Here is a 27,247-nt window from a genome sequence, read left to right as displayed (position 1 = left end):
CACACACACACACACACGGAGGGGCTGCTGCCTTTTTAGCCCACACCTCCCTGCTCCTCCACCGGCCACGCACCTCCGCCACAGTCTCGCTCTTTGCAAGCGGAGCTATGGCGGCTAAAGCTCGCAAGCAGACCGGGGGGAAGAGCGCCGTGACCCCGCTGAACCCCCTGCTTTCTTCACCCTCATCCTCCGGGAAAAGTAGCGCCAGGCGAGGGGCGGCTAGGGACGGCAAATCCCCCCCGGGCTCCCATCACGCAAACGGGCTGTCGGGGTTCAGGCACAGGCTGGCGGGCAGGCTAACCCCGTCTGCAGCCGCGAACATCGGGACTGTCCTTTTTCTGGGTGAGTTTGGGTTGGACTAGCTTCCGTAAATTAGCTGTTAGCTTAGTGCCAGATTCGTGCTAACCGCTGTAATGATGCATTCGTAAAATTGCAATAACCACATTTCCTTTCTGCTATCATTAGCTTCTGAATGCTAGCTTGACATCACAAATTGCATGCATTCATTGGTTTCTGCAGGCACAGCGTGACACTATAGTCCTATAATGCAGTTTCCCCAAAGTTTAAAGGTGCGCGAGAGTGCGGAACAATGTAAACAAACGTGATGTGTCTTTAAAGTGCACCTTGCGGGTTGTTGCATACTTCTCTTATTTTTGATGGGAATAATGCCTGTGGTTTTAATCCTAGTTTTACACCAGTGAGGCTGTGATGTCAGAGAGAAATGGATGTATGTTTTATGAACTATGCAATAGCCTGCACGTCAACAGATAATGACATGTCTCAGTGATGGCATTAGTCTTTGTTCATAATATAGGCTATTTCTTTAAAGGTACACTGCGTAACATTTTGGACTATACTGCTGGCGACAAAATGAAACATGCTCCTAATGACCAGCTCAACACTGAAAATGTTATTACTGCAGTGTGCAATCAAAGAATGGATTTGGATAAAAGCGTAGCCTATTCAAATATCAAATTATGCCGCCTGTAGTCACATCTTCATGGAGACGAGCTGGAGACGTACCCACTCCCGATAAAGTCACAGTCATGTCTTAGGAGAGGTGAGCCGCTCTCAGCAAAAGCTAATGTTTGTTTGAACTTTTATGAGGTTTTTTTCTATGATGAAACTATCTTTCATAAAATAAATGCTTGTATTTCAATTTGATTTATTAGGTACAATTCTACACGGTGTGGCTTTAAGATGCCTGCTTGACAAATGACAAACCATATTGTCTTAGACCAAGTTTGCTTAAAAGAGGATATTTTGATTAAAAATCAACGTATTAGTATTTTTAGCCACAATTAATGCGAGAAGGCTATTACTGGCTTGCCATGTCTTTTTGCGTGTGAAAATTAGGTATGTGGACATCATTTTCAAACTCAATCAAAAGGCAAGTAGAGCAGCTAAAGCGGAAAGAGGAAACCCCCTTTTGAATACAATAAAACATATTTATGTTCAGTATGAAGAAAGTTACAGTGTTTTTTAGTTCAAAATCAGAATCTATCTTTTGTCTCTCCCATTCCATTGAAACGAATGGAGATCAGTGTGACCTAAAGACAGAAATGACCATAACTTTTTGAATATTCAAGATAATAAATAATTATAATGCGCGCTTTACATTGCATTATTCATTCCCTCCATACTTAGTGGTGGTAAAGCTACATTTGTAGCCACAGCTGCCGTGGGGTAGACTGATGAAAGCGAGGCAACCAGTCTGCACCATGAGCCTCTCCGACCACCACCAACCACTCACTTACACACTACATTCATCAGGCTTCCTGGTGTTCCCAAACGGTCTCCTATCCAGAAGTACTGACCAGGCCCTTCCCTGCTTAGCTTCCAAAGTCTGACGGGATCGGGCAGAGCAAAGGCGGCCACTACTACTGCCAAGATATTATATTGAAATTTCAGTAATGATTGATTTCACATATTTCTATTCATTGTGCATTTTTGCTCCTTTAGTTCATTTAAACATTGGAGTTTGGTTTAATTATGCTATTTTCAGTGGTGTCAGTGGATAGAGTAAACAACACTAACGGCAGTGGACAGAAAGCGAGGGAAAACCAAACCAAAATGTGGAGCTGAGCAGCTGAATGGTGCTGATGCCAACGTTTCCACACATGCATTCTGGGAGATACAAAAAAATGTTCACAAAACTTTGAGCAGCAGACAACATCAAGATGCTCTTTATGTCTACCTATCTGTCAACAGTGGCCACAGTCTGGGAACGGTGTTTCTAGAATTCTTGCATGTTGAAGTTAAAGAGAAATATAGATATCAGCGACAAAAGACAAAAATGGCCACTGCTTTTTTAGAAATTTCCTCACACCTACAGAAACCTTTCACTCATGGTTCCTACTTTGCTTGTATGCTGTTGTAGTGTTCAGTGACATTTGTCCGAAACTGCATGAAATTTAAAAAGGACAGACAAAGGTCCGGGCTCTTTCAATCTTGCTGTTTTGTTACATGTTTGTACTTAGTTGTACAGTATGCATTAATGCGCTTCTGTGTGTCCACAGCTGCAGTGGTCGGATATTTTCACTGGTAAGTACATTTTTTAATACATTTTACTGAAATGACTTATTTTTCAAAGGCAGCGTGTTATTCACTGAGCACATCTTTTGAACAAATGAACGAGTAAATATACAGCGTCACCAGTTGGATAGAGCATACATCCACGGATCCAAAGGGCAGTGGCTCCATTCCCAAATAGTGCAGACTGTCATTGTGCCCTAGAGTCACCCTCTGCCTGTGTGACTGTGGTGGAGAGCGTGATGGCGGAGATTATCAACCTTGCCTCTGTTGCTCTACCCCAGGGCAGCTGTGGCTACTATAGTAGGTTACCACCACCGGGTACGAACTCGAATGACCAGACTAATAGCCAGCGCTTTGAGAAGCTTGTCAACTCAAGCATGGAAAGCACAATAACATTATTATAACCAGAATACTGTATATTAAAGGAGCTCCTTTTGACGCATTGCATTTTCATTTTTGTTATTTCATGTTTAGCCCATGAAAAACCAACTGTATTTATTTGTTTTGCTGTGGAGGATTGAAATGTTGTGCAAGAGTGAACACTGTGTCCAACCTCCTTCATTAGCCTGGCCAGACAGCCACTACTGCTTTTTGTTTCTGTTCCAAAGCTGGACTGTCTGGAGCTCTATTAACATCCACTCATTTTTGAATAGTTTGTTTATCGATCCAATCACAGACAGGAAGACCGAACTGACTAGTATAACATTTCCTTAAAAGTAACGCTTCTTAATCTGTTGACATGTTACTGGCCGTCCCCTCTGATCTGGGGGTTCGGGGTATAGGGACACCAAATGTTATGTACCTGTGTAGTGCTTTTACGTGTAATCAATTTAGAAGTCGAAGGGTGACGACAAATGACCCCTTTCCTCGTGTTTGTGATGGTTTTGAAGGCTCTTTCATTACCCTCAGAAGAAGTAGATTTTGCCGCTTCACCTTCTCTTCAAACATTTTCTTCATGTTGTTGCCATCTATTGAAGCAGCCATATCACATTCGTGCGGACCTGTAGGAATTCAAAATCTGAACCAAGTTGCTAAATTTTGCTCCTTGTCAAAAATGACATCGCCACTCGACTGGGCCCTTGTTTAGAAAACACACAGCATGACACTCACGTCATATCTTTTCTCTGATTGGTTTATGCTGGTCAATTACACCCAATGGGGATGGGTTACTACCAGGCTATTGGCTGGCCAGGCTGTTCATGTATAGTTTTACCTCTGGAACAAGTCATGCATATTAAATAATTTTGTCCCTCACAAATAGAAAACTCAGTGATGTGTACAAACAATCTAATCTGAGGACAAACTGGTATCTCTGTTTATTTGATTATTTTAGAATTGTTTTTAAATTGACCATGAATCCGGGATAAAGATGAATTGCATTTAATTGATTTTGCATTTCCATCACAAATGTCTGTCTGAAATACAAAAAATAGACTGTGTAGTAAAATAAATAAAAAATCCTTGTTCACGGTGTATTTCGTCTTCTACCACTTATCCCTCTGTTGTTTCCTTTTTCTGGCTCTTCTGTGCAGGTACCATCTCTTCCAGCTCTTTGAAAATGACAGACACTTCTCTCACCTGTCCACTCTTGAGAAGGAGATGGCGTTCCGCACAGAAATGGTGTAGTTTTCCCTCTGCTTTACTTTTATGTTTTGCCAATATGTGTTATAGAGTGTTAGTGTGACATTCTGGTGCTGGCAGTGAATCAGCCACAACCATCTGCCATGTCAGTCGTATTCCATACTTCATTTGCCAGAGCTGCATGAAATATTTATATCACGTTCTTCTGTAACTGTGTTTAAGGGCCTGTACTACTCGTACTACAAGACCATTATTGAGGCCCCCTCCTTCCTGGACGGGCTGCACATGATAATGAACGACCGGCTCACGGAGTACCCCCTGGTTATCAACACGCTGCAGAGGTTCAACCTGTATCCAGAGGTAAACGCAGCTGCAGTCGCAACATTTGTCCTGGTTCATTCTTGATCCTGTATCTCAAAGGTTCGCTCTGGTTTCTGCAGGTGGTCCTGGCCAGCTGGTTCCGTGTTTACACCGGGGTCACGGGCTACTTTGGGATCCCCACCAAGATGTGCTGGAACATCAACCGCGGAGAGGGCCTGACCCCAGTGGAGAGCTGTGAAGGTAACACCGCGTCTCCATGGAGCTCAGCCTAAACACGCGGAAATACACGCTCTGCTTTTGTCTGCTGGGTTTGGAGAGGCAGGAAGTTAGTGCTTACCAAACCTTCAACACACAGCAAAAGAAAGAAAAAGATGTGCTTTTTAGTTGAAAGGAAGATATTTGTTTGACACCACAAACTTTAAGTTCAGCTGTTTCTGCCAATGAAGGCTGATGACTAAAGAGAAACACCGTAGCAAAACCCCACTTTCAGGTTTTGAGCTATTACCTGGAAAACTAAAAATTTACTTGATCTTCGCAAATAAGGTGTTTAAATATTGTTTAAACATTTCTGCATAAATGTTCAGACTTGCATGAAAGTTGCAGTTTCAAAATGTTTACTTTGCTTATTTATTCTGCTGATAAATGTGTGTTGCACACAGTGGCACAAATAAGGCATACGTAATATATGCCTTGCATAGGGGCGCCGAAAGGACAGGGCGCCAATACGATGGAGAGAAAAATATATTTAAAAATAGTCGATGCACAAGGGACAGCGCCCCATACCATCTAGACCATTTCCTCATAGCACTTGACAGCGGTGCCCCATTGCTTTGACAGTGCGCCATCGTACCAACAACAGCAACATCATTATTCACTTGTGGTGCCATCTGCTGACAAAGACCTAGAGATGGGCAGCACGGTAGCACAGCGGTTAGCGCTTGTGCTTCACAGCTAGAAGGTCATAGTTCGATTCCCACCAAGGACGGGGCCTTTCTGTGTGGAGTTTGCATGTTCTCCCCGTGTCTGCGTAGGTTTCCTCTGGGTACTCCGGTTTCCCCTACCACTAAAAACATGTACAATAGGCCAGGATGAATGTAAGTGTGTTTGAGAGTGCGCATGGGGGACGACGGATGGAAATTAGCCCAAGGCTACAATCCGGTGTGGCTTATTCATTAACTTGCACTGCACTTTGTTTGGTGGGACGAGAGAAGCCGCGGAGACAGACAAACCATGGCATGGCAACCAGGTATCAGGGGAAACATGTTAAACTTGTATCTGTCGCCAACTCACTATTAACCTGCAGAAAAGAGCCACGTTTGCTCTCTTTCTTACAACATGGACATGCGTGTCTTCTTTAATTTATGATAAATGTATAAATCACGTGTTAAAAGCCCCGCACGGTTGAAGTGCTGTGATGTGGAGTGCTCCGGTGTGTGTTGAACGCGTCAGAGGACGTGCTGCGGCGCTGTGTTCTGGTGTGTGTGGGCCTTTAGTGCTGGTCATCACAAGGAGCAGGCTTGTTCAGGTTAGCTTAAACACGTAGTAGCACCGACTTTGTGTCTGCATACACCCCAGCAACTGGGTAGTTGCCCCCCTGGTTGCACACACAATTTGTGAGATTTCGGTTTCCCTTTGAACACATTATCAGGGCAGTGTGAGGAGGGGCAGATGAGGGGAGGTCAGTGCAGATCAGAGTTAAGAGTTGATTACCCACTGCAAAAATGATATTTTCTGTGCTGTGTATAAGTAAAATCCATAATATTGCGCATTGTGCCTTTTTAAAATCTTGCTTTATCAATTTTTCTGATTTTGTCACTGATTTAAAAAAAAATGTATATATATGATGAAGGCCACTGGCCAAAACGCATTAAATAAAGGAACACCGGTGTTGCAAGCTGCGAGAGATTTTTTCTCTTCTTTGTTAGGGCAAATATTGCACAACCATATTGCAAGTTACTTCAGTGTTGTTCAGCCCTAATTAAAACACATTAAATCTGACAGGCATGGAAACAATTCTCAAACTTCATATTGCTACGATGAAACAGAATACAGATGAGTTCCTTCTGTCCTTTTTTTCTTTTCATACAAATTGCGACTGCAGTTGGGATGGTAATATTTGACTGTTTTGATTAAATGAGCTGCAGTGCAACAAACTGCTGTCATCCCTGTTTCTGTGGGAGATGAGTCAGTGTCATTGGTGGAGCGTGGCACCCTGCGGCCCACGTAAACCCTCTGTTCACATCAAACTGGTGCAGTGCTCCTTCATTCAGAGCTGATACAAGAAAAAAAAAAAAAAGAACTCCTAAAGTCAGGTGCCCCATTGTGTTTGTGAAATTTAGTCCAAAAGGATGTCGTAAAGCTTTTGGTAGGGCTTTCGTGGGAATTCTGTCATTTCTATCGTTTCTAACCTCATTTGATCAAATATTAAAGCAAATATTTCTTTAAATAGGCCACGAAGAATGTGTTGGTGTTGTCTTGTCACTCTGAAGAGATAATAAACAGGAATAAAAGCCTTTAATAAAAACCTCCACTGTTTAACACCGCATGGTTTTGCTTTGCTTTTGAAGTTACGCAACTAAACAGCTTTTTAGTGCCGCGATGGATCTCACAGCGAAGCGAACAGTGCATGGGTTTGGATGAACAGAGCAGGAGGTAAGAGCAGACTGATCGAGCGACGTGTGGACCAGCTAAAGACACATATGTGAACTGCTCGCCCACTGTTTCTTAAACTATGCAAATAATGAGCTCCACTTTACATTTATGCCGTCGTCCTCCTCGGATAATTTTACGCACGGGTTTGTACACTTTTCTGTTGCAAAATTCGTGTTCCAAGACCGTTCCGATCCCTTCATCCTTCAATGTCACATTTTTCTTAAAGGGGGGGTATTATGCAAAATCGACTTTTTCAAGCTTTACATCATGTTATGATGTCATTCCCTCATTAAAAACATGCCTGAAGTGTTGCCTTAGCACATTCACGTATTTTCGAGTAGTCTGTAAAAACTCTGATGGCGGCCATTTTAGGGATAAAACGCCTGATTCCTTCAGGGAACGCCCTCGACCTCCAGGATACGCCTCCGACCTTTCGTCACCAGCCGAGTAACCAACCACTGCTCCTCAGCAGAACCCCCTCCCCGCACTGTGTAGCCCTAAGATGTAAACAGAGTCATCATGGAGGATTAGCTTCATGTGTTGAAAACCGGAGTTACAGCAGTTCTGAAACTTTTACAAAGACACACATCAGTGTTTCTGTTACCTAAACACCCAGGATTAAAACCGGTGACAAGAACACTTATTTCAGTGTCTGGTTCTGCGCTGGGCCTTGATGATGCACAGAGCCTCCGGAGAAAGCTAATGCTAAGCTAAACCTCGAGTCATCACGTGGAAACGAGAAATATGCACAAATAAAGTCAATAAAACCACCACACACATAAAGAACCGCTTAACAATGATCACACACGGAGCCAGGCTTGTTGATTTGAAAGTTTATTGCTCACATTTCATCTACAATGGGTTATAGACGAGTGGCTTTCTCCCGGAGCTAACAAGCTAGCTGCGACAAGCAAACGGGAAAATTCACTGAATACAAGCAGCATATTATGCATTGAAAACGTCACTAAAACAGGCAACTGCTTGAAGCAGCCTTTATGATGATCACACACGGAGCCTGGCTTGTTGATTGTGTAGTTTATTGCTCACATTTCATCTACAGTGAGTCGTAGCCAAGTGGTTTTCTCCCGGAGCTAAGGCACTATTAGCCGCGACAAGCTAACAACCTTCACCTTCACAACATTCATTGAAAACAGGCAGCATATTATGCACAAATAACGTCAATAAAGCAGCAACTACTCGAAGCAGCCTTTATGATGATCACACAATGAGCCTGGCTTTACACATTTGTGGTTTATTGCAGACTTTTCATCAACAATGAGCTGTAGTCGATTATAAAAAGCTAACGGGTAACCTCGAAAAACCATTGTCCACCTGCACAGATAATGTCCGTCTTTTGAATCGTATGGGCTCCTGCAGATCCTGGTGTAGTCCATGGGGGTATAGTTAGAGATCCATAGGGCATGGCAGATGCAAAGAGATAGCCTCCAAACAGCAGTTATTTTTCAGGCAAGAGCCCCTTCCAAGCGTCCGGTGTGGAAGGTTCGTCTTCAAATCATATCCTGTGTGGCCATTGTTCACAAAGTGATAAACAGTAGCTCCTTTCCAACAATAAAAAATAAAATGCACGGATCGTAGTTTCAATACTGTGGAGAAAGTGTTGTGATGCCACAGACAGCGTGTGGAGGGGGCGTGTCGGAAAGGGTCAGAGGTTCTTAAAGAGACAGAGGCCTATTTCAAGCCATATGCTACCGCCATTTTGAAAGAGCAATTTTATACAAGGCAGTTATTCTAATTTACTGCATTTACAGACCAACAGAAGGTTTGGTCATCATTGTAGTGTGATATAGACTGGTGCTATGTGGCTGAAAAAGCATAATACCCCCTCTTTAACATGAACAATATTTTTTCAACCCTGTCCGTCATAAGAAGGAGAGAAATTATTCCTAGCGAAACCACTGCTTCAAAATAAAGTTGAAAAAAGTGAGCAATTATATTTTTGATATGATAACTGAAAATGTGGTATCTATCGTTATCGTGATATAAACCAGCCCATATCGTGACATATGATGTTTTCCATCTCGCCCAGCACTAGCTTTAGGGTGTGATTTTTTGACTTGTGTGGACTGAACTGCGGGGAAAAGGCTGTGATTAATAGTCAGTTCCTGGCAGTATCAGGTTATTGAACCTTTAGCAAAGCAAAGTCCACATTTGTCCAGACTTTGTTTACTGTAACACTGTTTTGTGATAATTATGTGGGGTAAAAAAGGGTTTTGGAAAATTCAACACTGAACATGGACAAAACCAGGTTCAGACTTTAGAGATAAGAAGTTATAAAGTCCACACGAGAGGAAACATGCCACAAATAGATGAATAGATAGATTCAATAAACTTGAAGGCGAAATGATTTTCTGTGAGAAGATATTTATAAAACAGAATCCACATGATTGTATTGATTTCATGTCATCAATCCTGTCAGGCCTTTTGTTTCTGTGATGTGACATGTCTGATTGTTTTTTGTGCTCAGGAATGGGGGACCCAGCGTACTTCTATGTAACCATAGTGTTTGCTCTGAATGGACTGATGATGAGCCTCTTCTTTATTTATGGAACTTATCTCAGGTAAAGCCTTTTCTGCTTCTGAAATTCAACTGTGGTCATGATATTTTACGATTCAAATGGCCTTGACATTCTTTGAATGAACTCTTCTAAAGTCTTTCTATGGCATTAAAACTCGGGCTGCACAATATATCGATTAAAAAAATATTGTATCGCGATATTAGGTTATTACATTGTGTTGAAATTGTTTAGTGAAATATTGCAATAATATTGTTGCGATATTGCACAGCCATATTGCAAGTTACTTCAGTATCGTTCAGACGTAATAAAAACACATTCAATTTGACAAGCATTAAATTTGAATTTATTTGGAAACTTTGTACTGTCATTGTAAACGGTACACTTGTGTACTATGTAATGTCAAAAGAAAAGAAGAAAAAAAAATATGGTCCAAAAAGTTTGTCAATTTGCTTTTAAATGTCCACTTTTCCCACTATTCCATAATTGGTCACGTTTACAAAATACCAGCGGTCACATAATGGCGGACCTCGGTCCGAATCTGGACCTACACACAAGTCCGTCCGGACCCGAATCTTGGATCTGCACTTTGGACCGAACAGTCGAGCAGCTGTGTGGTCTTTCTCTCTGTCTCTTTGTAGCAGAGCCTTAATACAGCCCAGATAAACAGGAAGAGAAAGAGCTCTGCTCCTTGACACTTTTGTTTTTAAAACGGTGGAGAAATGACTGAAATACAGTCCTGCTGTTTCCTGATATTTTATTTTTAATGAGCAGTGAGCAGGTCTGGACTTGGACTAAACCGAGTCCAATCAGGGCTCTGTGAGTAGCACTGAGCAAAGAAACACAGCTCTGCTTTGGTAAGTAATACTGTATATAGGCGTTCTGCTAATTAGGAGCCAAAATGTATTTTTTACAAGATTCAAAGCCCAGTAATTATTATTGGATTTAGTAAAGGCTAAAAGAAAAAAAAACCCATATAGCCTAATCATAAATTAACCCTGAATGTTCTGGACCATTTTTTTTTCAATTTGGACCTAAGTGAATTTGAATTAAGGACCTCCTCCTCATCCGCACCATGGGCCGCTCTGAGCGGACGCACGGCACAATGAAAACCTGCGGCTTATATTCGAGTGCGGCCTGTATGTGTACATGGCAATTTAGCTGCTGCAGCTTATAGTAAGGTGTACTTAATTGGCTGAAATTTACAGTATATACCCTACAGTACACAGAAAACCATGACTGTTATGTGGAAACAATAGCCGCTTCTTCTAACTGTGATCTTTTTCTGTTTCCTCAGCGGCAGCCGGCTGGGAGGCATCGTCACCTCGTTGTGCTTTTTCTTCAATCACGGCGAAGTGCGTACTCTTCCTCGTTCGATACCATCGTCAGTTTTGTGGAGAGCCCCGTGGGCATAAGCCTGTGAAGCGCATTAAAAGTCCCCCCATGAAAAGGGCTCAGAAAGCGGTGGTATTCAGCAGAGTTTCAGTGCGGCCTTTAAAGGAGCTTAAGCCGTTGCTCTGCACTTCTTCCCACCCACATCCTTCTCACGACTAAAGGGAAGTCTATAACAGATCAGTTCTGAGATGCTTCATTCGCACACACTGCCACAGCGGAGTCGTCTAAGCAAGGATTTCCACAGGTTTCTTGTGGACAATAGGCTGTTAAGGAAATTCCATTATATTATTTAAGTTTTCTGCAGTTATTAGCATCTCTTATATCATAAGATTAGGACTACATTTGGGTTTGATAATTAACCTTACACACAGTACACCGATGGTTTTTGAAACAAAGTAAATTGTTAATACACTTGAGGCAAGACACGGCCTAAGTGGTCAATGTTTTCTCTCTTAACCAGTTCTCTGGAATATTTTTGTGATTGTTGTGAGCTAAAATGCCTGATTTCACAGGCTATATTTCCAAAAAATGTGATTTTCTTCTGCTTAAAACAATATATTTTTACATCAAAATCAAACTTTTGGGGAATAACTCCACTCAGGTGTGGATAGTGGGCGAAGGAAACAGGCACCTGTCTGTTGCTCTGAGTCACACAACCCTGATAGAATAGAGCCTTGAATAAGTGAATGAGAGTCCAAGGAGAACAGATCAAAGGACGAATGTCTGTTTATTTCACTCTGTAACATTGAGCTTTGGCTCTGGTTCAGCTCCTCACACTATATTGTTACATGTACGCTGTGTATTGTGCTTGTTTTGCTGCTTGGAACTGTGGGGTGTTGCATCTAATTTCAACAACATGTTTTCTTTGTGTATTTCCAGAGCACTCGAGTGATGTGGACCCCTCCTCTCCGGGAAAGTTTTGCGTACCCCTTCCTCGTGCTGCAGATGTTGCTCCTAACACACATTCTACGGTACATCCTTAAATTATCTGTGCCAAAATGACGGCCTTAATTATAAAGGCATTCAATTGGATTGAAGCTGGCATTAAATGTAAACTTTTTGTAAAGTAAAGCTCTATTTTTCCTGCACATGCTCTGAATACTCCGGCCTGAAAGTCATTCAGTTCCATTTATTCGGCTGAAATGATTCACTTCTTTCCCCTCCAAAGTTTCCAGTTGGGTCCGATTTGCTTCTGGATGATAAAAAATCACCTAATTTCTGTCTGAGAGAATGTTTACAAATCTTTAGAAATTAAATATGTGTTGATGTTTGTTTTTTTTGGGGGGGGGAAGTTTGAATCTAACCAATCAGGAAGTTGATATGCAAATTTAGCCTTTCCCATCCTGGGAAGAAAAATATTTTTTGCGTTTACGTTTTGGTGAATCGCTCGAGGCTGGCTTTTGATGCCTGGAAGGTGTGTGGAATAGGGGACCAGCTCAAAGTGTGTCTGTTCAGAGCAGGTGAACGCATCATGAGGAGGAAAGAGTCCAGGAGAACAACATTCCAGAAAAAAAGGACACCGATCATCGAATTTAGAACATAACCACCTCTCCTACATCATAAAGATACAAGCAAAACACTTAACTGCCTGGAAAGAGGAGCAAAAGCTTAATGACAACACGGCAGCTGTGGCTTGAAATGCCTTTCCCGAGCCCAGGCATTCCGATCAGAGGAATTATACACTTCAATAAACTTTGGAAGACACGGACACAGTGAAGATCGCACTGTCTGGATTACAAACATGTTTCAAAGGGAATTTTATCATGACATGATAACAGACACAATATTGCATTGTTATAATATCCAGGAGAGAGGCAAGAGGGAGGAAAGTGGCAAGATTTTCAGAGAAAGGTAATAAAACTATTCAACAGTTACCAAAGCACAAGCAAAAAATCAGAAAACAATTTTCATTCACATCTTACAGCAGCAGCGCAGTTTTTTATTTATATATTTTAATTTTTTTACAGCAGTGTCTCCTCCTGAACGTGTGTCTGATTGTAAAGCCTTAAGCAACAGCGCGATCCGTGCGTTAGGTGTGTAGGCACCGTTATCCGGATACAGATTTTAGGCCGTATCGCCCTGCCCTAATCCTACTCTTTAATAATCATTTTCAGAACGTTCTTCAGTAGTTTTTGCATATTCATTTTCCTAAATCGGTCGTGTCTCTCATTCTTTGACCACTTTAGGGCACGCGGTCCCAGCAGGATGGCGATGGTGGCTCTGGGCGTGTCCAACCTCTGCTTCATGCTGCCGTGGCAGTTTGCGCAGTTTGTGTTGCTCACTCAGGTAAACGCAGCAAACTCTAAAGATTTTGCACGAAGTTGATTTGTTAATGGAAGATGAACATCACCTTTTTCTTGTCTCAAAGGTGGCGTCTCTTTTCGCGTCTTACATCCTGGGGTACCTGGCTGCGAGTAAAATGCAGTCCGTCCTGGTCACTCATATGGTAGGTCACTGCTCTGTCAGTAAATGGAAATGAGTTGAGAGGAGTTTCTGATTGACGTTAGTTGACAGAGGTGGTCAGTAAAAGTACATTTCCTGCTTTACTGTACTTAGAGTTTTTGAGGATCTGCACTTTACTTGAGAAGTGGTTTTGCTGAGAACTTTCTACTTTCACTCCACTACATGCGAAAAATAAATACTTTATACTCTTTATAAAAGGCTCCAAAGTAAAAAGAATATCTGTCCTTGTGTGTAGTCCATTTTAAAAGCCTAAGGATGCATATTTCATGAACAACAGGTGGCGCTGTGCAGATGTACTGTGAATGCAACTGGCTTTAAATATTTCACACACAAAAATTACCAGGCAACTTTTACTCTTTTTGGAGTCATATTTGACCAGTAGTATCTGTACTTAATTACTCAAGTAATGACATTAAGTACTTTGTGTATGTGTGTCATCATTACTTACCGTTAAACTGAAGGCTGCAGACAATCCACACCTGAAAAGTTACATCCTCCAAAAACAATCTGCGTTTCTTTGTAATGGGTGTGTTGTAACTTCTGTCTAAAGCAGTAACCAAGTATAAATACCTGATTTATGTCATATTGATGTAATAGAACAAAGAAATAATAATACATTGGTTTTATATTTTGCGCTTTTCTGTACCCCCGAAGACGCTTTACATTGCATTATCCATTCACTCCATACTTGGTGATGGTAAGCTACTATCGTAGCCACAGCGGCCCTGGGGTAGACTGATGGAAGCAAGGCAACCAGTCTGCGCCATTGGCCCCGCCCACCAACACCAACCACTCACTCACTACATTCACCTGGCCTTCCTGGTGTCTCATACAAGAAAATGTATTCTTTTTTTTAAATATATATTTCAACCGATTTATTTTAAAGTTAGGAAGTTTAAATGTTTTGCACATTTTATAAAATGTGCAAAATCGTCCACCTGGTCTTGCATTTTGATGTAAAGTAAGTAATAATGTACAGCATGTATATTCTTTTTTGTAAAATCCCTCCTTTCCGGTTCTCTGTAACTAATCAGAGTCTAGTATCCTCCCACGTTGACCAAAGAGAGGAGCTTTTCCTGTGAACCAGCCTGTCAGCTCCAATCAGGAGGGAGGGGGAGGAGCTTAATTGATCACTTTTGAAAATTCTGTTCCTGCTCTCCTCATTTTGCAAACTACGAAAGGCTTTCTGATTGAAGAGGGCAGGAATTTGATTGTTTACTTTAAAATTTCATCTCCATCTCTTTTCAAAGTTAGATTAGGATCAATATCAAAACAAAATTGCAGTTTGAATAATATTGTGGAAGTGCTATTAGTACAAGCTTTCAGCAGTGTTTTGAAATAAGATGTGAAAGTCTACCAAGCACTACCACTGATGCCGGCCCAATAGTAAAATAGAGCACTTCAAACAGGATAAAGTGCAGTGTTTTGGGCCTTAAGCTTCTTCCCGTTTTATCTCCGCGGCGCACCAGGCCCGGAGCCAGGACTGTGGGCGTTGGAGATAAGGAGCGGAGCCAGAAGATTCTTCACGGCCCTGAGCCCAGAGCGATGAGAATAGAGGAGACTGTTTAAAAAGCAGAGACCACACACATGAAAATTCTAAAATGACATCCTCATCATACCCGGAGAGGTCTTTTGTTTAATAATACGAATGGCTTGTGAAGTGGATTGCACTTCACAAGCTTGAGTTGAACTTTGTGGTCGTGAACTTGTCGCCAAACGACTCACACAGTACAGTCGCACATGCAAAGTGGATGAAGTGTCTACTACGACATTTATGGTCCTTCGAGCGGGATATTCACCTGTGAGAGCCAAGATTTCAATGTATGATTACAAGATGACTGGGCACTAACGTCTAGGCTAGGGCTGCTCGATTATTGAAAAAATAATAATCACGATTATTTTTGTCATAATTGAAATCACGATTATTCAAATGATTATTTGTTGCATTTAAAAAAATCCATCAAGAAAGTGACAAAAATCCATCAAAAAAATTACAAAAATCTATCAAAAAAGTGACAAAAATCCATCAAAAAAATTACAAAAATCCAGAAAAAAGTGACAAAAATCCAGCAGAAAAAAGACAAAAATCCATCAAAAAAGTGACAAAAGTCCATCAAAAAAGTGACAAAAATCCATCAAAAAAAGACAAAAATCCAGCAGAAAAAAGACAAAAATCCATCAAAAAAGTGACAAAAATCCAGCAGAAAAAAGACAAAAATCCAGCAGAAAAAGACAAAAATCCAGCAGAAAAAGACAAAAATCCAGCAGAAAAAAGACAAAAATCCAGCAGAAAAAGACAAAAATCCAGCAGAAAAAAGACAAAAATCCAGCAAAAAAGTGACAAAAATCCAGCAGAAAAAGACAAAAATCCATCAAAAAAGTGACAAAAATCCAGCAGAAAAAAGACACAAATCCATTAAAAAAGTGACAAAAATCCCAAAATTGAAAAAATTTTTTTTGAAAAAAACAAACAAAAAACAATTATAATCGTTTTTTTGCGATTATGCTTATTTTGTAATCGTTTACTGTTGTAATCGAAATCGTAATCGGATTTCGATTAATTGCACAGCCCTAGTCTAGGCCACTGTTGCCCCATTTGCTCTCAAAACGCCAGCCCACTGTCAGAGGTATGTCATACAGAGGTGTCCAGGAAAGTCATCTGCGTTTTAGATGATAGACATGTTTGCTGGTTGCAATCATAGACCATTACTGTGTATCATACAGTAAAATGAAATAGCTTCCATTTTCACTGCAACTAGAGCCTAGTGAAAGCATTTGATTTTGTTTGAGCTCAGGTTTGAATAAAAGATCTAGTTTTGTAAATCAGATGTATTTAAGTTATTATGAAAAAATTAAATCTAATCAAAAATTAAGATTGATCAATATGAGGAAAATGATTGTGATTTTTTTTTTTTTGCCAGCCTTACCAAGGTTTTTCTAGCCCCGTGGTTCCTAAATGAATTTTCTCATGAAATGTTTGCCCTTCAAAGTCCCGCCAGGCCTAGATCACAAAAGAACAGGAGCAAACCAGGCGTCTAACTAAAATGAACCGATCTGTTTTAACGCAAGGAAAACAATGCCCCGTTTGTGAACACTGAGTTTGCCTATCATCGACATCCCGATCGCTCGTATTGATGTCGTCATATTTGTGTGAGAGGATTAGACAGTGTAGCCTTGTGAATGTGGATCATGAGGGCTCTTAGTTGAAAAGCTGAAAAACAAAATGGTTTATTCCTGCTGATATTCATCATAAACAGGCATTGTTTTTCACCGTAGATAACGCTGGCTGTGTGCTTCATCCTGATGTTTGGCAACTCCATGCTCCTGACGTCCTTCTACGCCTCGTCCCTCATCTCTATTTGGGTGAGTTATGACCCCTTCATAACTACACGACTCCTCCCTTGCTGCTGTGTAAAGTTATTCCTGATTTGGCAGATTATCACGGCCCTGAGAGACCGGTTTGCTCAAGTCTTCAAACCGGGCATCATTATTTGGGTAGGTGACTGTAAAATCTGTAAAATGATTGAATACATTGACTATGTATGCAGCAATAATTCATCGAAATGTGGGTCTAAAAGTAAAAAAAAAAAAAAAAGTTTTAATCACATAACTCATTTTGGGACATCAGATTCTAACCTCAGGAATCAAACGGTTTAGAATGTTCTTGTTTATTTTGGGGGGATTTACTCGTCTCCTCTTCTCAGGTGATGCAGGGCTTGGCGTGGGTCGGCTCCACCGTTCTACTCAAGTTCATGCTGTCCACCATTTTGGGAGCCTCTGATGACGTAAGCCACAGCTATGTAGCATATGTTTCCATGTAGAAAGGTCCTATTTCATGCGTCATTCAGGCTTTTTCAGCTAGTCTTTTGACAAATATCGCCGATCTAATGCCAATGAAAGTGATGGAGACTTTCCATTTGGAAAGAGCTATATCAGGGCTTTTAAGTGAATCCCACAGCTTCCAGCTTCAGCAAAATGCTACGGCTAGCAACAGTATGCTAATGCTAGCTGCAACTAATCAAGTCTGGGACAGAAACCGATTGGATCATCTAAAGAAAGTCATTTTAAGAAAGTCTCTTGGTATTGGCTAATATTGGTTGGTTGGTTGATATCGGCAGAAATGGACCAATCCAGGTTTTTTGCTTCCGATACCGATACTGGGGGTTGAGTATCATTAGAGGTTAAGAGGTTAATAAATCAGCCCTAAGGGCTGGAAAGTCTCGTACCAGAAGCACTTCCGGTTCTTTGCTCGGATACAAACAATCAGCTGTTTGAATTGAATAGTGTAAAATGCTTTTGTGACTTTGCGAGCAGTTAGGCTTAGCACTTTAGCACAAAACGCCAATCAAGCAGCTGGCCAGCACCAGTCTGCTGTTGATAAAATAATTTACAGAGGCAATTTATACCAAAGACTTGAGTTTATTTAACTTTTTCTTTTAGTTAACCTCTTAACCCCCACCTTAACTGAGCACATTTTCTCCAGTTTGGCAACAAGCATTAAACACAACAAAAAAGCGACTAAGTTACAAAAACGTGACAAAAAATTGACAAAAAAGTTATTAAAAAAAAAGCTCTCTTTTACAGTAGTATATAGAAATAGTAGCCTTATTTTCCTCAGCCTTGATCTTTTCTGCAGCGTAACTAACTTCACCTCTTCTCTATCAACACCCATGATTCTCCTCAGTCAGCTTCATCTTCAGCTTCATCCTCTACAAAACCCCTCTCTCTTTATGAATGCATCCAAGCTTTTGTTTCACTCTAGGCTCACATCAGCGCTCTGATCAAGTCCAAGTTCACGAGCTACAAGGACTTCCACACCATGATGTACACGTGCGCCGCGGAGTTCGACTTCATAGAGCTGGAGGTAAACGCACAAGACCTGTCCGAACCTCTGGGGCACAGCACTGATGAAACTGTGTGTCTTTTCTCGTTAGACTCCGGTCCGTTATCTGAAAACGCTGCTGCTTCCCATCAACGTGCTGGTGGTGGCTGTTATTGCTTGGAAGGTAAGGTACTAATACTATCTATATATTTTTTTTTTTTTACTTGAAAAGTTGCGTCCAGCCCTATTTCATCACAAAACAGAAAACGACGTGAGTTTCATCATTATACGTTACAATGATTATGGAAATATTTAAGACTTATTTTCAACATATTTTGAACGAAATGAATTGTGACTCAGAGATGTAGAAAGTCTTTTAGGGAGCTTCTTGAAAAGGGCTGGAGAGATACCCCTGTAATCAGTGAAGCCTTTTAACCAGTAAAAAGATGTGTGGTGAATTTTTAGCATCAATGTAAATGTGAACATTTTCCAATCCAAACCCAGCGTAATTACAACATCAAACATGTGCTGTATCTTCGAGGGAATGTTGATTGTGTAAACCTGAACCATTATTATTCCAGGCTCGCTGTAATCTCTCGGCGTCCGCCTCTGCTCGGCTCTGAACACGAGGATCAGATCGAGCACCTACACAACAAACGCCTCCTAATACCGTTATCCTCCTGTTTCCAGACAATCCAGGATATAGTCCGATTCCTCCGAGAGGGAGCCAAGACTTCAGACAAGACGGATGCAGCTGACGAAGCCGGGTAAGCGTTGCTTTAACACCGCCTTTTTCTGTTCCTTTTTGGCTTTTTTTGTTGTTGTGTTTTTGTTTTTTGTTTTTTTGTTTTTCTTTTCCTGCACGTTTTCCTCATTGTTTTGTGGCTTTTCTTCACTGTTTAGTCATTTTTTTGGTCGCTTGTGTATTGTGTCACATTTTCATCCTCGTTTTCGTCGCTATTTTGACTTTTTTTTTTTCTTTCAAGAAGTTTTACATTTGGGTAAAGCCAAACTGGAGAAAATGTGCTCGGTTTAGGTGGGGGTTAAGAGGTTAAAGCAGGGGTGTCTGTACATTTTTCTGAATGTGGCCCTCAGAAAAACGTTTAAACAACTAGGCCGCACTCAGTAGAGGTCCGATATATAACGTCACCTCTATTGTTTTAAAGTTAGCAAATTCAATACAATGTTAACTATGCTTTTTAATTGAATATGCTTAAAGTAAAAAACCGCCTGCATCACAGCTTTCTATTAATGGATTTTCATTTATTTTTAACAAAAGAAACAAAAGAAATAACACAATTACTCACCAGCACAGACTGAGATGTAGCTCACAGCAACTTAAAGCAGTACTAAGTAACTTGTTTACCTTAATAAATCCTTTTCGTAGTCCCTGTGGGGGTAATACAAGTGTTTATGGGATGATTGGAGGGTCTTTCATCTCCCCCTGGTGTCTCTGGCCAGAAAACCATGTTTGCAACTTGACTGCCCCCGGTGCGGAGAAAGCAATACACAACAATGTAATCACAAAGAAGAAGCTAACATGCTAACGGGCAAAGCTAACTGCGGGCTAACGTCACTTTAAACAGTATTTAGAGCCAAGTTTGAGTGAAAAAAATATTTCCGTTGTATAATTGGATGCACAGTAACCCTCTCTCCCTTCGCCTTTCCTGTCAGCGTAGTATTTACTCTCCAAGACAATTAATAAATTAAAAAATCGTAACTTGCTACGACACCTGCAGTTGCGCTTATGGCCTCTAGGGGGAAGAGTTACTTAGTACTGCTTTAACATGAATCCCTTCCAAAAATATATTAACATCCACTGACTTTATCAGGAATTGTGATCATTAACACATGGATACTGTGTTCATTACTGCAGCAGTATTGTTGCAGATTAAACACATCTCCCTGTTTCTTTTTCTCTGCCATCTTTTGTTCGTCTTTTAGATTTTTTTCTTTGATTGCTCTGATTTGGCGGCACCACTGCCTTGTTCAAGATGGCAGCACCACCAAGCGTTAAGACTGAGAATTGCATGCAGTCAAGCACTTGTTTCATATGTGGGACATATTCAATTATATATATATTAAAAATGATAATTATTTTATCTTTAGAATTTGCAGCGGGCCAATTAAAAATGGGCCCCTGGCTTAATGGAAAAGGCCTTAAAGCCACACTGTCACACTATTACAAATATTCTTATAGTTGAAAGATGTGGACTAAAACATAGCCAAATATAATGAGACTGAAATAGCTTAGGTCCTCATCCAAATCCATTCTTTTGATTACCCACTGCAACAATAACATGTTCTGCTGCCAGCATGTTTTGTATAGCTGGGACAGGGATTGGTACCGGCATCCCAGCACCATACACTCCTCCAGAATGTGCCATTTTGTTGAAATATGTGACTTTCCTGCAATAAACCAATGTCATTTCACTTACAGGTCTGACGTAGCTGCGAGAGGAGAGGTGAGACATTGATTGACGTTATCTTTCTCCAACATTGTACAGAAATAACTATATTTGATCTCTTATCCACATGTGTGCATATAACACCCCTGGAGTTGGGAATTGTTCTTTCCATGTCAATTAAAAACAGGGTCTCCTCAGAAGCCAGGACTCTAGGACTCTCCTGGCTTAATGAAGGCACATATAATGTAGCCGATCAAAAGTTTAAGACCAATTTAAAAAAAAAAAAAAAAACATTTTGCATCTTAACAAGGTTCCAGTTAGAACTTCAATATGCAAGAAGAAAGTGAAATCTGTGCAAAAATGTTGATTCAGTATATGTTTTCTGTCAGGTAGTCACACTGTCATGACTTTGTCCTGATGGAAAAGGAAAAAAAAAAAAAAAACATGATCGTGGTTGTTGAGCTGCATAAGCAGAGCGTCTCACAGCACGCCATGCCCCAGATGAAGGCCGTTCTTGGAGCCGACAGCAGCCCAATAACCGGTGGTTCCCACGGACGAGGGCCTCAGTCTGAGGGATATTCTCTGTAACATCTGCACAGAGCCAACAGCCGTTTGACCTTTGCCCTGCACCACCTGATGCCCTATTGTTCCACTGAAGGAAAAAGCTCCAGATCATTATGGCGCCCCCTCCCTGTGGCTTGTAGAAAACATCTCAGGTGGATCTGCTTGTGATGCCAGTAACGTAAACCTTCAGGATCATCAAGGTCACATTTTATTTTTTCTCATCAGAGGATAAAACTTTCTTCCCCCTTTCAGTGTAAAGTTAAAAAGAAGTAAAACGGGCAGTTCTGTGACTCAAGGAGACGAGGCCTGACTGTCCCACCTCAGCAGCAATGGCGTGCTACAAGAGGCTCTGCTTATGCAGCTCAACAACGCGACCACGCTCTAAACGACTTTTTTTTGTGTGCCTTTGCCATCAGGACATCATAACCTTACAGAAAATGACACTGAATCCACATTTTATTTTAGTTAATTTATTATTTTATTTTGCATACTAGCTGTGACCCGGGCCTCCGACCTGTGATGTTCTGAGATGAGTTATTACAAAAAAATGTCCTCTAACCTGTCACTCACTACAGCTATAGACCTGCACTATAGTAGACAAGTGGTTCCCAGCCTTTTTACTTGACGCCCTCCCTGCATATGCTGTAGTTGGGCCACGCCCGAAATGTATATAACAATGAATGCTAAAAACAATTTCTAACAAACTGCAATTGGAGTGCATAATACACCCGTACTCCTTGCTCAGTCATATTTGATTATTTTTGGCTCGCTCGTGTTTGGGCTGTTGTTGGACAACTGTCTGCTGTACTTTTTTATAAAGCTTTTGAGACAGAAAATGATCAGGATTGGATCTTACGCGTTTGTCTGCGCCTCTGACATTTTTCAGCTGGCCTTAAACTTTTGATCAGGAGTGTATATTATGTGTGGGGTTGTCTGTTTTTTTGCATTTCAAGGCAGTTTTCCTTTATATAGACTTTTTTCGCCCTGTAATTCACATAGTAGCAACGTTTCCGTGGCGCAGTAAATGCATTTGAGAACAATAATAAATTGAATATGCACAGAGTTTTTGCCTTTTGGTATTAAATGGAATTTGGGCATGAAAACGGTATTAAATCTGGCTTGCTGCTCCAAGTAAGGCGCTGGAATGGAGTTCTGGGCTTGCTTCTCTTCGCTTTACCTTTTCTACACTTAATTATCTCCGTCCCCTCTCATTGTCTTATTACTGTGAAATGAACACCCGCTCTCTCTCCTCCTTTGAAATGAGACGCTCCTCGTAGTTCCCGCTGGCCTGTTTCACTCCATATTGGAGTTGAAATAAAGATCCGTTCTTGTTCGTCTGTGTAACTTTCCCCTCATTTGTCCGTGTGTCACGTTGCAGCTGGTGTACCACAGTCTGCAGCTCGTGGCCTTCACTGTGCTGGCCGCGCTCATCATGAGGCTGAAGCTGTTCCTCACCCCTCACATGTGCATCATGGCCTCGCTCATCTGCTCCAGACAGGTCAGATACGCTCACCACAGTTTTCTCGTTAACATTTTAGTTTCAATGTCAGAGTGAAACATAGTTCAAGCTAACCCTTCACAATGCCAATTCTATGACATTTAGTCAAGTAGAGCGACGGAGATTTCCAGGAAGTAACTACAACATTGCGGCGCTTCCTCATCATTTCCTTTCGTGTTCATTCATAAATATTCACAAGTTTGGTATCCACGTGTAGCACAAAAGGCAACCGAGGTGATAATCCAAATATGGTCTCAAAATGAGAATTTTTTTTAACTCTTGCAACAACATCTCAGTAGCTCCTGCAGACTCCAACCTTTCCAGTCTTGGACTTAAAGCTGCTCTCAGGGTTTCCATGTTTTCGGTCTGGAATAGTTGGAGCCTATTCACACATTGCATCACTAGATGCACCACCTTTGAAACAGCGAGCTAACTTTGGCTGGATCCGAATTGAGCAAATTGGTAAGAGGTCTAAGCCCAAATCGGAAATGCATCAGTGTCCGCCATGATAAGAAGTGTCTGAATAGTGCTGTCAGTTAGGAAGGAGGTAGGGAAAGGAGCTGCAACAGTTAGCAGCTAACACAGAGTTAAAGGATCTGTATCATGCTTTTTTAGCCATTCCACAGTAAAGTATTATTACATTTATATGATATATTGTACCTCTACCACTATGGAGTACTCATTTTTGTGATAAATGTAAGTATTTTCTGGAGGTATTTTTCAAACCCGGAAGACACAACGCTTCGATTCAGTTAACTCCGCCCCCTTCTCTCCGCTCATACAACTTTACAGTAGTAGAAATAAAATACCACAGCAATAAGTGAAGTACTTCACAATGCAGTTATAAGGACGGAGTTGACGTCTGCAACACAGCTTGCAACAAGCTAACACGTGTTTGGATTGACTCACTGCTCTATCGTGGCCGCTCCATCACATTATGGGACTCGCGTTGGTTATAAAAGTAAATCCACTGTGATTCTGGCCAAGGTTCACCAAACATCCCTCATGAGACAGTCACTGAAAAACACTATTTTGGCTGATAATCACCGTATCCCGGAGAGAGAATACAACTTCCTCGTAGACAAGCGTGTTCTTTTTTTTTTTAGGTAAGAAAAAAGAACGGGTGTCCAGAGTAGGTTATAAAGAGCTCCTTCTTCACTTTTAGAGAAAGAGAGAAGTGTCGGCGTGTCCAAAATCATCTATAACCAAACAAACGATGTGGGCTGTAAGTACATTGGAAGAGTAAATAGAAATCACAAAGCTGTCCCACAGGCTTTACTGTAAAATAAGTGCAAAGTAACAAAAGTGAAATAGATTACTCTGATATATGATTTAACTGTATGTTTTCCTCCCAGTTGTTCTGCTGGTTTGGGGAGAAGCTGAAGCAGCAGATGGCGGTGTTCTGTGTGCTGGCACTCATGGCCGTGCAGGGAGTGTCCAACCTGCAGTCTCAGTGGGGCATCATCGGGGAGTTCAGTAACCTGCCCCAGGAGGAGCTGCTGGACTGGATCCAGGACAACACTCAACCCAGTGAGAAGCTCTCCACACACGGCACCTCAGATCATCTACACTTAATCTGCTCAGACAGGAGTAGATTAGACATAGATCTCTGATATAGATCTCTGATATAGCACTTACTTAGCACTTGTTACCGTATTTTCCAGACTGTAAGTCGCACCAGCCACCCTGTGCTCTGTTGACAAGCTTCTCCCGGCAGCAGTTGTTCAAGCACCCATTTGTTGTGTTCCTCTAGCTGTGGCCATCTAGCTTTTAGGCCGTGATGAGTTTTTTTTGGTTTTCTGCCTTGAATTAAGAGTAACGTCCGCTTTTCGCCACTTCCTCACAAGTTTCTCGCTTACTAAAAACTTTCTTTCTGCTGCTCCATTAATGTTTTCAGTTGCATATTTCTCCAATCTGCAGACTATAATTTTCTTTTTGTGTTCAGACTAGCAGATAATGGTATACAGTGGCTCCTCGTCTTAACGCGGTTTACCTTTCGCGGCCTCGTTGTTTTGCGGATTTATTTTTTAGTACAATTTTGCATGCTTTTTTTTACAGCGTATGAACGGCATATGCGCATTATGTTCCGCGTCCTGATTGGCTAGTCATAGACTAAACCTCCTCGTGCATAGAGGATCTTTGTCAGTGTCCCGCTGACAGAGTCATACAGGCCGGAGCGGGTCCGACTCCGCATTCACTTTCTCTGCACTTTTCCGCTAGCATGTGGCGCTTGCCTCAGCTAAACACTCGCCTTCTGAAGCTGAGGCGAGAGCAGCTCACGATGTTTCCATCCCCACGTCTCTAATGTCAATCTAAACATCTTGTAAGACAAAAAAAATCCCCCAGTGACACCAGGCATAAGGGAGAACCCATATGAACTAGTGAGAAAAGTGTATAAAGTGTGGTTTTTCAGTCAAAAATACAAAAATGTGACACAAACACATTGAATGACATTTTTATGTTTCCAATTTGTTTTTATTTTCCATCATTCCTCTGGCCACCGATGATGGACACCGATCTTTAGAAATGATAAATGCCTGGATTTTTTGCACTGAAAATATTGAGTTTGGGCATTAAATGGGCATTAAAAAAAAATATAATAATTGTTTAACTATGGCCTGTTTGAGTGATAAAATAAAATACATCAAATTTAAAAATTTAAAATATCGACCAATATATTGGCTATTGGCCATGCCAACCCCCATTTATAATATAAACCGTGTTTGGAGTTATTTCACTCTTTTTTGTTTCCTACATAATCCCATGCGTTCATTCACAGTTTAATGTCTTCAATGACGATCTCTGTGTAAAGGGTGTTGAAAATAAAGAAAAGCCAATACATTAAAAGTGTTTCCAAACTTTTGATGGATGCTGTACCTTTACAGGATTTCTCAAACTCGCGTGAAAGAAAGAAACCGACTGCTTAATTTCAGCACTCAACTTGCCTTTCTTACTACTAGCTAGTGCAGCTGTCTAGTTTTCTTCATTCCACCTCTGTCTGTACTTTGTCTGCTCAAATGCCGATGCGAGACTTTGAAAAGCATTTAAAAAAAAAGCCTGAATGGTGGACTTTAGACCCAACGTAAAACTCTTTTTCCCCGTAGCGGCGGTGTTTGCTGGAGCGATGCCGACCATGGCCAGTGTGAAGCTGTCCACGGGCCGGCCGATCGTCAACCACCCGCACTACGAAGACTCCGGGCTCAGGTACATCGCAGACAGAGAACGTTGTGTCCCGCGAAGGCTCGTCTAAGTGTCGCCCTTGATCTTCCAGAGAGAGAACGATGCTGGTGTACTCCATGTACAGCCGCATGTCCGGGGAGACGGTGAAGAAGAATCTGATGAAGCTCAAAGTGGACTACTTTGTTCTGGAGGACTCCTGGTGCACACGGAGAACAAGGTCCCAGTAGATCATTTCTACGATCATTTCACACGACACACATCATTTCCTGAGAACCTTTTTTCAGTCAAACTAGTCACAGTTCAAGAGGCGAAAGCGCAAACACCAAATAAATCCTATCGTGATAAATGTATTATAAAAAAATAAAAATATTATACTTAAAATAAAGCTGCCACAGAATTGGCTGTGGATTGTATTAAAGTTGGGGTACCTGATTTTTTGGTGTTGTAGAATACATTTATTTTTGCCACCTCAGAGTATGTTGTAAACACAGCAAAACACAGACCTTGTTGTATTGTCTTAACCTAAGGTTTTATTGAGAAATAGATAATGGAAGTCTAATCTAAATTAGTGGAATTTATCTTGGGGGTGCCTGCCCCTGCTTCACTTTGTCACCACTCAATGTTGTATATGGGTGTGAAATGTGCATATAGTTACATTCTTTAAACAATATGAATACACAGGAGGGACTGTGAGAGCCAGAAACAAGTTTGGGCCAAAACAAAAAATTTTACTGTTTGAACAGGAAAAATCAGGTACCCCAGCTTTAAGTAGCTCCTTAACAAATAGGATCCAAAACCGATGAATTCCAAAGCTCCACTGATTTATAATCTGTCTGTCTATCCTGCATGAACTTACTGTTCTCTGGTATCCCCTCCCAGGCCGGGGTGCAGCATGCCTGAGATCTGGGACATCGAGGACCCGGAAAACGTGGGTAAAGTCCCCCTGTGCACGCAGATATCCCGGAACTCTCACCCGCACTTCACCACTGTGTTCGCCAACGAGGTTTACAAAATCCTGCGGGTCCCCAAAGGCAGCAAACAGCACAGATAACAGCCAGCAACCCCCCAACGACCAAGTGACCCCGCGACCCTGCGACCAGCACCAGCCACCACTTTGATACAATCCGCTTTGGCACAAAACACGCTGCTCTTTATCCCACTCTCTTGACATTTCAGTTGTGTGAAATGGCTGCTGCCCTCTGCTGGTGGATTTTATTTCTCCATGTACGTGCATTAATACTGACTAAAGTAGCAGGTAAATGTATGAAAGAGATGCAACACAAAAGCAGTTTCT

General features: G+C 41.4%; 2 protein-coding genes across 2 annotated transcripts in view; both read left to right on the top strand.

Moving 5' to 3' along the window:
- Positions 1–27,247, top strand: part of tbx20 (T-box transcription factor 20) — a 486,889-nt gene that overhangs the window by 270,366 nt on the left and 189,276 nt on the right. The gene's annotated exons all lie outside the window — the stretch shown is intronic.
- Positions 66–27,247, top strand: dpy19l1l (dpy-19-like 1, like (H. sapiens)). Its single transcript, XM_079562280.1, has 22 exons — positions 66–342; positions 2,520–2,544; positions 4,068–4,155; positions 4,339–4,476; positions 4,557–4,677; positions 9,575–9,668; positions 10,921–10,978; positions 11,898–11,989; positions 13,205–13,304; positions 13,387–13,464; positions 16,758–16,844; positions 16,917–16,976; positions 17,186–17,266; positions 18,244–18,345; positions 18,416–18,487; positions 18,994–19,070; positions 20,744–20,768; positions 22,654–22,773; positions 24,129–24,303; positions 25,878–25,977; positions 26,045–26,170; positions 26,833–27,247. The coding sequence occupies exons 1-22, from the start codon at positions 108–110 to the stop codon at positions 27,002–27,004; spliced, it is 2,226 nt and encodes a 741-aa protein (XP_079418406.1). The 5' UTR covers positions 66–107; the 3' UTR covers positions 27,005–27,247.

This window comes from Gobius niger, assembly GCF_951799975.1.
Source record: "Gobius niger genome assembly, chromosome: 8".
Lineage (NCBI taxonomy): Eukaryota > Metazoa > Chordata > Actinopteri > Gobiiformes > Gobiidae > Gobius > Gobius niger.
The sequence above is the reverse complement of the archived record's forward strand: the minus strand, read 5'-3'. Positions and strand labels throughout refer to the sequence as shown.

Coding starts and splice junctions, on each gene's coding strand:
- dpy19l1l (XM_079562280.1), top strand. CDS start 108: ATGGCGGCTAAAGCTCGCAAGCAGACCGGGGGGAAGAGCGCCGTGACC. Junction 13,305..13,386: donor AGTTTGTGTTGCTCACTCAG/GTAAACGCAGCA, acceptor CTTGTCTCAAAG/GTGGCGTCTCTTTTCGCGTC. Junction 16,977..17,185: donor AACCGGGCATCATTATTTGG/GTAGGTGACTGT, acceptor TCCTCTTCTCAG/GTGATGCAGGGCTTGGCGTG.